This window comes from Nicotiana sylvestris, chromosome 1 (genome assembly GCF_000393655.2).
Source record: "Nicotiana sylvestris chromosome 1, ASM39365v2, whole genome shotgun sequence".
NCBI lineage: Eukaryota > Viridiplantae > Streptophyta > Magnoliopsida > Solanales > Solanaceae > Nicotiana > Nicotiana sylvestris.
In genome coordinates, this window is record NC_091057.1 from 73,287,252 (window position 1) to 73,297,998 (window position 10,747).

The window sequence follows — 10,747 nt, forward strand, 5'->3', positions numbered from 1 at the left end:
TCGTGATATCTAGTGAAATCGATGTACAAATCGATACCGGGGATGTCTGATTTGCACGAGCTACAGGGTACTATTGAGGATGTAATTTGTACTGAAGAGGATGACTGCTCATATGAGGAGAGTGATCGTTGGTTGCTGATGGGAGAACTGGGTGATGTCGAGCTATGAACTGGTGCGTTTGGTAACAAACTGTTGACATGTTCTTGTTGCTGCTGCACTTCAAACTTAACGTCCATGTTAGGAAGAGAAAATTGATCTGTTTGTGCATGAGTTGCATCTGTGTACTCTTCAGTTGTAACCTCCTTTGGATCAATGAATTTTTTATATGTTGACATTGAAAAATTTGTACCTGAAGCATCCTGTACAATACTAGGAACAAAAGGTAAACATTGCTCATCAAAAATAACATCTCTGGATATATAAACTTTCTTTGTTTGAGGATGATAGCATCTATATCCCTTGTGCAAGGGACTATATCTGATAAATATACAAGGAAAGGTCTTCGGTTGAAACTTATTGTCATTGTATCCTTTTAGATGTGGAAAACATCTACAACCAAAATTTTTTAGAGTACTATAATCTGGTCTTTTTCCATACAATTTTCTGAAGGGGAGCCTGCATCCTTAAAACCGGTGTAGGTAATCTATTGATAAGATATACGGCAGTCATGAAGGCTTCAACCCACAAGTAGAGCGGTACACTAGCATTGAAAAGCAATGTTAATCCAGTTTCAACTAAATGTCTATGCTTTCTTTCCGCGACGCCATTTTGCTCAGGTGTATGTGGGCATGAAATTTGCCTTTGAATTCCAAATTGGGCAAGATGATCAATAAAGACTTGACTACTGAACTCTCCACCTCCATCACATTGATATATTTTAATTTTCTTATTAAACTGATTTTCCACTAGCCTTTGAAAATTAACAAAAGTAGTGAAAAAATCTGATTTCTTTCTCAATGGATATAGCCAAGTATATTTTTTATGTTCATCTACAAAAAATCACATAATATTTCATGCCTTGTGGTGAAGTAAATGGCGAGTGACCCCATAGATCACAATGAATTTTGATAAGAGGATCAGTCTCAATTTTATTGGAACTCCCAAAAGGTTGTTTACAACTTTTTCCGATTTGACATGCAACACAAAATGAAAAACTCATATTCCAACTACTAATTCTAACTAATCTATTTGAGTATAAAAATTGCATGGTCCTAGAGTTAGGATGCCCGAGCCTTTGATGCCAAACTTGATCTGATGCTTTACTTAAACATATGGCTGCCAAAGCTTGATGCACCTTTCCATCGGCATCTTTTGGATCTAAGACATATAAATCTCCTCTTCTACTCTCCTTTGCCAGTAAACTCCGTGTTTTCTTGTCCTTAACAACAATCATAGTTAGCAAATTCCAATAAACATTCATTATCGCTTGCAAGTTTGCTCACAGATAGTAGGTTTTTCTTTAACTTAGGTACAACTAGAACGTTCTTTAATTGTAGATTTTTATTAATTTCTTTATTCCCAACATGTGTAATTTTGAGTCATTTTCCATCACCTATCATAACCGAGTTTGAGCCATGGAATAGAACAGAATTATTCAGATTACCTGTTGACTGTACCATATGATGACTTGCTCCAGAGTCCATGTAGAGGTTATTATCTGTTTGCTCATTGATAGTTGATGTTAAAGAGCTTGTGGCGTTTCTTGTTGAGCTTGATATGAATAATCCCACCTATATAAACATGAAATAACAGTATGATTATTTCTTCCACAGATCTGACATGGATTTAATTGTGATTGGTGTCCCTTCTGATTATTTCTTGCACCACCAAGTTGTTTGGGATTTGAGTAATTGTTGAATCTAGGACCAAAGCCTCCTCTTCCTCTAGCTTGTCCTCTTCTTCTATATGAATTTCCTCTGCCTCTACCAAAAGATCCCCGTATTTTTTGAACTTGAAAAGCCATTGCTTGATCTACAATATCTTTTTTACCATCTTCTTCTCTCATCTAGAAACCTCTTAGGGCATTAACAAATTGTGTGAATATTGGATATGGAGGTTTACCCAACATTACAGTCCTCAGAGTCTTGTATTTATTTCCCAGACCCTTTGCAAAGTATATAACTTTATTATCCTCATTCAAAGGTTTGTGTATAGCATTAAGACTATCACAAATTCCCTTGAATTCTTTTACATAATCATCCACCGTCTTTGAACCCATCTTGATACTTTGGAGTTGTTGCTTCAATTGGAACTCTTTATCCTTGCTAGCTTGTAGGTAATTATCCTCAAGACTTTGCCAAATTTGTTTGGCCGAGGTACAGACAATGGTGAGGAAAATTGACTCCTCGGTCATTGTTCTCGTGAGCCAACTTCTAACAAAAACATCGTTTTCTTCCCATTCAAGGAATTTTGGATTAGGGATTTTTTACCCTTTTTCGTTTGCCTGGACAATAGGAGGTGACTTTGCTGATAATATCTCTAACTTTCAGTGTTTGTATTAACTGAGTTATTTGGGTTTTCTAAACTAAATAGTTAGGGGCTTTCAATTTTATGGGACATATGGCTATGAGTTTATGAAGGGAGGCAGGAGATAAAGAAAGGCTAGCAGACGTTCCAGCAGCCATAGCAACATAAAGATAGACGTCAGGATTAATTTTGGTTAGAACCAAGCTCTGATACCATGAAGAAATAAGCAAACCAGGAAAACAAAGAACAAGAATAAGCTTTGTTTCTGAGGTTTTTCTGTTATGGTTTACATGGTTTATGTCTTGGTATAAATAATAATACACGACCGGATTATTTGGACTCCTATTTGCAGTAGTATAACACATAAACCTTTTCCTAAATATACACAACTTTGTAAAGCTAGAACCTATACGACTCCTAACTAACTTTATTATTCTACAAAGAGTTAGACTCTAGTTTGATACATTTACTTTCAGTAAGTAACATATCTGAACTTGGAATTGAGGGTATTTATCCCTAAAAACTATAATATTTAAGATGTGTTGGGGGTGACGCACACGCTAGGTGACGGGCGTGTATGCATGCATCGGGGTATTCATGATCTAGGTAGTTCTTAAGATATCATATGTTTTGTTTTGCCATCATGCTTCTTTGACATCATGTTTCCTCCATTTATATGACTATGCGAGTTATTATTCATGCTCGAAATCATGTCTAGACTATCTGCTTTATTGTTTGAGACATGATATGACTATTTTGCCATGTTGAGCTATTTGCCTTAGCCGTAGTCATACTGTTCAGTCATGATAGTTACATTTGCATGTCAACTTTCTGTCTCAGTGCATTCTTGATATGCTATCACATACGTCATTGGTGTCCTTGTACGTTACACGAGTTAGAGTTGAAAATGTGGCACATTATGATATTATGTGTTGTATAATTGGATTATGTTTCTAGAGATGTTGGCATATAGATACTTGAGCGGTTGATGATCGATATGGGCCATAGAGCCATGTTGTGAGTTATGTTAGATCGGGTTGCACGCCATAGGGTATATTAATTATTAATTGTGAGGTGATGCATACGCCAGAACCATATTGGGCTAAGTAATACTGATTAGGGGCGACGCGTGCACTGGGCCCCATGATTGGGCTATGTGATATTGATTAGCGCTTGGGCCATTATCTGCCCTTCCAAAGTCTGATATTACACTGAGCGGAGGCACAATGATATATATATATATATATATATATATATATATATATATATATATATATATATATGTGTGTGTGTGTGTGTGTGTGTGTGTGCTTTGCTGAGGGGTATTTGAGTCAGGCATATGTACAATACTGAGTAACTGTGTGATGGTAATGGGCATTTGAGCTAGGCACCTTGAGTGTGCTGAGAGTGAGTGTACTTGATGATTTCACTGTAATGTTCTTGACTTGACATGTAGGCATACAAATGTATTCTCCTCATGCTAGATGATATCATGGTGTTATTGACTTGACATGTATACTTAACATGTAGGCATAGAGATGTATTTTTCTTATTTTAACTTGTTAATGAAGTGTCTTATCTATTGTTGAAGGTTTGGGATAAATAACATTTCTCTAATAAACTCATATTTTGGTGATTTCAATGAAAGATTTGGGCTTAACTGTTATACTTGTGAAGCATGTCTAATTTTCTGTATTTGTGATCGAGCTGAATATGATACCTTTGAGTTATTTACTTTTACTGATATTATTATATCATGTATTGTATTGATTATTAGTATTGAGTATATGGGGTCGGTTGTACTCGTACAACACTTCTGCACCTAGTGTGAAGATCTTGGAGCTGATGCACTGTTGTGTCTAGCGAGAGCTGGCATTGAGGATGTACCTGCTTTCCGGATATCGCTACCACTTGTTCTTGGTAGCTTTATATTTGAAATCTATTTATGTATATGTTAAATAGATGTTTTATTTATTTCACACAAGCTTTGTAAATCAAAGTCTTAGCGGCTCATGACTTGTACTACCAGTCCTTGGGTTATTGTATAATTTTTTTAGTTAATTCATTATTGATTTCTTATTATTCTCATTTGAATTATATTGCCTGTTAGTTGGCTTACCTAGTGTATTGGGTTAGGTGCCATCATGACTAGTTAGATTTTAGGTCGTGACAAGTTGGTATCAGATCTCTAGGTTTATAGGTTCTACAAGTTATGAGAAAGTGTCAAGTAGAATCTTACATATCGATATGATGACGTCCATATATGTTTTTGAGAGGATACAGAGCATTTAGGAAAACTTCCCATCTTTCTTTCTTGTCGTGTGGCTTTGATCCAACTTGAAGCGTGTATCTTTGATTTCTTTCCATCCTCTCATATGTTATTTTGAGCACTCGGTATCAGTGTGCATCAACATCCCGTGATGTCATGGATAAGGTGCGCGAGGTGTTCATTGTGTTATGGGAATATGCCAGTCTGGAGGACTTGAGACCAGGTTCAGACCGCAGCTTGGGTTTGATGGTTTCGATTGTGTGATTATCTGCCTCTGGACTTATATGTCTGGTAGTGTCCCTATGAGTGTGATTAATGGCTCAGTGAGTGGTTGGATAGCTATATGACGAGTATTACATAATTGAGAAGTATGCTTAGATGCTTTGGATGTGAGTGAAAAGAATTTGCATAGGGCACAAAGGACTACGGATGCTTGATTTCTGTATTGATATATTGTGCCATCTTGAGTTATAAGTATGTTAAGGATCTTTCTTAGTTGTTTAATGGTGGAATGAAGTAGATTCTTATGTCTTGTCGATGGGTTCATACTTGTGAGAATTTAGCAATTGCAAAGTGGTTGTGACCATGTTAGGGCATAGAGAAATGCTAGTTTGAGGCTAGGCATGTGGGTGATCTCTTATGGGATGTCTTGAGATTGTGTGATCCATAAGATGTTTCTATAAAGGGATTTCCTTTCTACATGTGGGGTGTGAATATTATGCAATTTGAGTTCGGATCACGTGAGGAAGGTTGCATGACTGTCATGGGGATGGATATGCACTTAGCATAAGCTTTGAGGTATTATATGACTAGTTCTACATGAGTTTATGAAGGATTCAGATGAATTACAATGCGAGACCATGGAAGTTATAAAGGAAGAATGATGTGGTAACCAGATGATGTGTACTATGGCTTCGGGCTGAGTAGGGGAGTCTGCTATTGATGATCAGATTGCATGGTCATGTGCTATTATAGTTTTGGTCTAAAGCATACTTGTGGATCGGTTATGACTTGAAGAGGTTGATTTCGGGATGGCTCGAGTAAGGAATTTTTTGGATGTATGATGTTTTACACTTTATGGATATACGAAAATCTTGGAGCGATTTTGGGTTTGCCATTGTGGTGGGTGTAGTGTGCTAAGAAAAAGGATTCATCTAGGAGCATTAAGGTAGGGGGTTACTCGTTTAGGTGTTTGTGTGCTAATAGGGCACAAGTCGTTTGGCGATGTATTGGAGATACAAGTAGAGTGGATGACTCTCAAGAAGGTTCTAGTAAGTTATAGATTTATATGTGGTATTTGAGGATTTTCCCCAATTTTTTTATATGGCAAAGATCTGAGATTTGCATTGGGTGGTGTTGAGACTGGTGGTACTTGTGTATCATTGTGCATTCTATACTTCAGTATCGAAGAGCTTAAAAAAAAACTTCAGATTTGCGAAAGGTTTCTTTAAAGTGTTCATTTTGGTTGCGGTACTACTGTGTTCTTAAGTGGGAATACAGTGGTTTATAGGCTTCAAAATGACATGGTTTCATGCTAGGATATCTTGGGGTGATCTTTGATTGGGGACCGTAGTGTTACTGGCATGGAGAAGTGTTATCTTGAAGGCAAGTCGTCAGAGGCTCAAAGAAATTGGTCAGCTTGGTAGTTGCTTGAGTCAGCATGGTAATAGAAATGATTGGTTCTTTTGGTATGGCGAGGCTTTGTAGATATGTTATGGCAATTCTCTTAGACATGGCAATCTGCGTAACTTGGTTGAGTTAGAGGGATTCAATTCTGATGACTTGGTTATATGCTAATGTGTTTCGATGATGGATGTTTTCTACAAGCATATGGAGTTTGTTGTGTGTTGTGATTTTCTCTTGGATGGGGGTTAAGTGGAAGATTTCTGACTGACGAAATGTGTATCCTGCTTGTGATTTAGGGTTGATAATGGGATTATTGTGTTTCATATGATGGCATGATATATGTGGAGCGACGTATGTGAATGAGGTTTGTATGTACAAGGTTACGATTCCATTCAAAAGGAAGGTAATGAGTTCTAGACAGCATGGATGATTTTAGATATTTAGAAGAATGCTAGCACAATCTAGTATCACCTAAGAAGGGTGCACATTTCAGAAGGCACGCTGTGTTTTGACTTGTGGATACCTAACTATTATTATTGTAATTTCCTAGTTGATCGATTGCTGATATTCAGAGTTTTCTATGTGGCATAGAAGAATTATGGAAGTATTTCTCATGAGAGGATGGTTTATGAGGGATGTGTCAGTTATTTAAGTGGTGAATTTGGGATTAGACTTAGAGATTCTTGTATTCTAGGGATTTGAAGACTAGAAGAGTTTTTAGAGGCAGATTGTTCCTTGGTTGCAGACAGTGAATGTGTGCTAAGAGGTTGAAGGCTGAGGGTATATGATATGTATAGTGTATTGTGGACTTTTAAGAGATTATATACCTATTTCGGGAGGATCAGAATTGATATAGAGGCCATTGGTAGGCCAAATGGGGATGCGTATTTTACATTGGGTCGGATTCGTTTACTGAGCACAACTATTGTTGAAGGGTGTGTCATCAGTCAGAGTTGATCTTATTTGTGTTCTGATATGTTCCGGGTGTTGCTCTTCTATGCTACGATGAGTTGTGAGACTATTGACTGTAACGACCCAATTCTCACTATAGGCTGTGATGGAGCCCAATGTTGCTCTTAGGCAACCCAGCGGTGATCTTTCCATTTAATTATCCACTTTTATTATTTTTAAAATTATGAATTTTATTAATAAAGAGACTAAGTATAGAAAACTATGGTGATACAAAGCATAAGTAAAACATAAGAGTGAAATGGTGATATTAATAGACAAAAATCATAAATATCTACTAGAAATTTTCAAAATCTGGTGTTACAAGTGCACGAGCAATCTAGTTGAATATACAAAATCTCTATAACTACTGTCTGAAATAAATTAGATAGAAATAGTAAATACAATAAGAAGCAGACTCCGGGTGCTGTAGATCGGAGCATAGGAAGCAACTCACCACTAGGTCTCCGAATAATCTGGATGCACGCCCGAACGGAAACCAGATGTACCTGCCTCAGTACCTGCACAATTTGTGTAGAAGTGTAGCACGAGTACGTAAAATAATGTGTACCTAGTAAGTATCTAGTCTAATCTCGAAGAAGTAGTGACGATGGGTCGACATCGACACTTACTAGTGGTCAATAAATAAAGTGCATGAATTATAAATAGGCATGAAATACCATAGTAACAATGGAATGAGAAACAGTAAATAAATGATCCTTTAATAAAATATTAATTTAAAATCTCCAATTATCACACGCCAATTTCAACAAATAATAGCCATCACGTAATTATCAATTCTCAAGTCATAAAGGAAATATCAAGTATAATCGGACTCCGAGCGATATTACGCATGAGTTATGCTGAGTTTGTACAGCCCGATCCAGAATAATCGTGTACACTTCCGAGGTCGACCAGCACAAACCATAGATGTATCACAAATATACCGCCGAGGCATTCGGCCCGATTCTTACGAATAGGGAAAACTTTATGAACTACAGTCAACGTCTACAACACAAGAATGATGCTCAAACAAGGCATAATTTCCACCAATACTAAGTATTCCGCCAAAACTCAAGATAATGAAGCTCGCTCTCATAAAATTCAAAATCCAATTCCAATTATAAATTCAAGAAATTAAACTAATAAATTGAGTTCAAATAGTACAAATATTGCATGATAAAGTCCTAAGTCTTTTCGGACATAAACATGCTTTTAGTTACATACAAACTCTCATCACCTCATACATACATTACACCCACAATTAGTAGAACATAACAATTTAAGAACCTATGGGAATAAAATCCCTCTTACAAGATTAGGCAAGAGACTTACCTTGCTTCCAAGTCCACTACTCAGCCCTTCAACCTTACTAATTGCCCTAAATCTTTGCCGAGCCATCTAAAACTAGCAAAAGGTCGTACAAACTAATCAATCCATACCCAAAAGTTCATAATTTAACTATTAGAGTAATTACCCAACCCAAATCAAAAAGTTCATAATTTAACTATAAGATCCCATTTTTACCAAATTCTAGATTTTTCAACATAACTGCATAATTTTCACAATTTTTATGTCAAAATCTACCTGTAATCTATGTATTAAACTCACATTATATAGAAACCACTTACCTTCAATTGCTAGGTGAAAATCCCTCTCCAAGGAGCTCTAGAATCAGCCGAGAAATGTGAGAAATGTAGGAAAGCTAAATCTCGTTTTAAAGAGTTTTTGCCCAGTGAACCTTTTTCGCGATCACGAAGGCAAAAATGCTCCTCGCCTCAAAGGCCTTCTTCATGAAAGCAGTCAGCACCTTGCGATCGCGAAGTCTAGCCCAGCCAACACTACGCGAATGCGACCAGCCCTTCGCAAACGCGAATGGCAAAGGCATTCTGGCCCCAAGACTAAGTCCCTTCTACGCGAACGCGGGACGACTATCCCAAACGCAAAGGATACTGGTCCCCAGTCTTCGCGAACTCGACCCATAATTTGTGAACGCAAAGAAGAAGATGACCCATCCCCCAAATCCTTCATCATTGAACACGAGGAACCTTTCGCGTTCGCAAAGACGAAAACCAGAACTAGCAATTTCTGCAATTTGGACTTTACTCCAGGTGGTCCGAAACACACCTGGGACCCCGTCCAACTGCACCAAAAAGTTCGTAAATATAATACGGGCCTACTCAAAGTCTCTAAACACATAAAACAATATCGAAATGGAGAATCGCACCTAAAACCAAATTAATCAATATTGAAATTCAAACTTCTTAACTAGCTCCGAACGTGATGAATCATACTTCAAAAATTTGGAATGACGCCAAATTTTACCCAAAGGTCCCATAAAAACCTATTCTTCGGCTCGAAATTAGAAACAGACTTTGATAATACCAAAGTCTACTTCAAACTAAATTTATGAAACTCTAAAACCTTCAAGTTGCCAACTTTCATCATAAAGTGCCGAAACGCTCTCGGATCATCCGAAACTCGATCCAAATACACGCCCAAGTCCAAAGTTATCATATAAACCTATTACAACCATCAAATCCTAGTTTCGAGACTGTTTACTCAAAATGTTGACTCAAATCAAACTTGGCCACCTTAGGCCACTATTGTGAACCAAGTGTTTCGAATTCAACCGAACTCTTCCAAAACCAAACTAATCATCCCTGCAAGTCATAAAATAGTAAAATCATATATGGGAAGTCTTAAATAGGGAAACAGGGATCTAGAAAGCAAACTAACCAATCGGTTCATTAAATTTTCCACCTCTAAAACAAATGTTCATCCTCGAACGAGTCTAAAATCATAGCTAGAGTGCTGATTAAGTGTGGATATCTACTCCGCATGTCCTCCTCATTCTCCCAAGTCGCCTCCTCGATTGGTTGAACACTTCACTAGACCTTTACCACTGAAATATTCTTAGACCTCAACTGGCGGACCTGCCTATCTACAGTAGCAACTGGCTCATCTTCATAAACCAAGCTCTCATCTAGCTGAACTATACTGTAATCTAACACATATGACCTGTTGGCATAGTACTTCCGTAGCATAGATACGTGGAAAACTGGATGAACTCCTGATAGACTGGGAGGCAAAGCAAGCATGTAAGAAACCTCTCCAATTTGCTCCAACACCTCAAATAGACCAATGAACCTCTGACTCAACTTGCCCTTCTTTCCAAAACTCATGATACCCTTCATCGGTGAGACTCTTAAGAGAACCTTCTTGCCCACCATAAATGATAAATCACGCACTTTCTGATTCGCGTAACTCTTTTACCTGGACTAAGTTGTGTGAAGTTGCTGTTGAATCAACTTTACCTTATCCAAGGTATCCTTTACCAAATCAGTACCATATAACCTAGCCTCGCCAAACTCAAACCAACCGATGGGGGAAAGACATATCTCCAACCATATAAAGCCTCAAATGGAGGAATCTCGA

The 10,747-nt window shown here is 37.6% G+C and overlaps 1 protein-coding gene and 1 long non-coding RNA gene across 2 annotated transcripts; both read right to left on the bottom strand.

Annotated features, from left to right (window-relative positions):
• Positions 1 to 1,062: 1,062 nt before the first annotated feature.
• On the bottom strand, positions 1,063 to 2,728 carry LOC138880071 (uncharacterized). The gene is made up of 2 exons (XR_011402732.1): positions 1,604 to 2,728; positions 1,063 to 1,378 (listed from the first exon to the last, which is right to left on the bottom strand). It is a non-coding gene; the product is annotated as an uncharacterized lncRNA (long non-coding RNA).
• Positions 2,729 to 10,200: 7,472 nt separating this feature from the next.
• Positions 10,201 to 10,506, bottom strand: LOC138871357 (uncharacterized). Its single transcript, XM_070149231.1, has one exon. The coding sequence runs from the start codon at positions 10,504 to 10,506 to the stop codon at positions 10,201 to 10,203; it is 306 nt and encodes a 101-aa protein (XP_070005332.1).
• Between the last annotated feature and the right edge of the window lie 241 nt (positions 10,507 to 10,747).

What these genes read in the sequence shown, in the direction of transcription:
- LOC138871357 (XM_070149231.1), bottom strand. Translation starts at nt 10,506, where the DNA reads ATGAAGGGTATCATGAGTTTTGGAAAGAAGGGCAAGTTGAGTCAGAGG.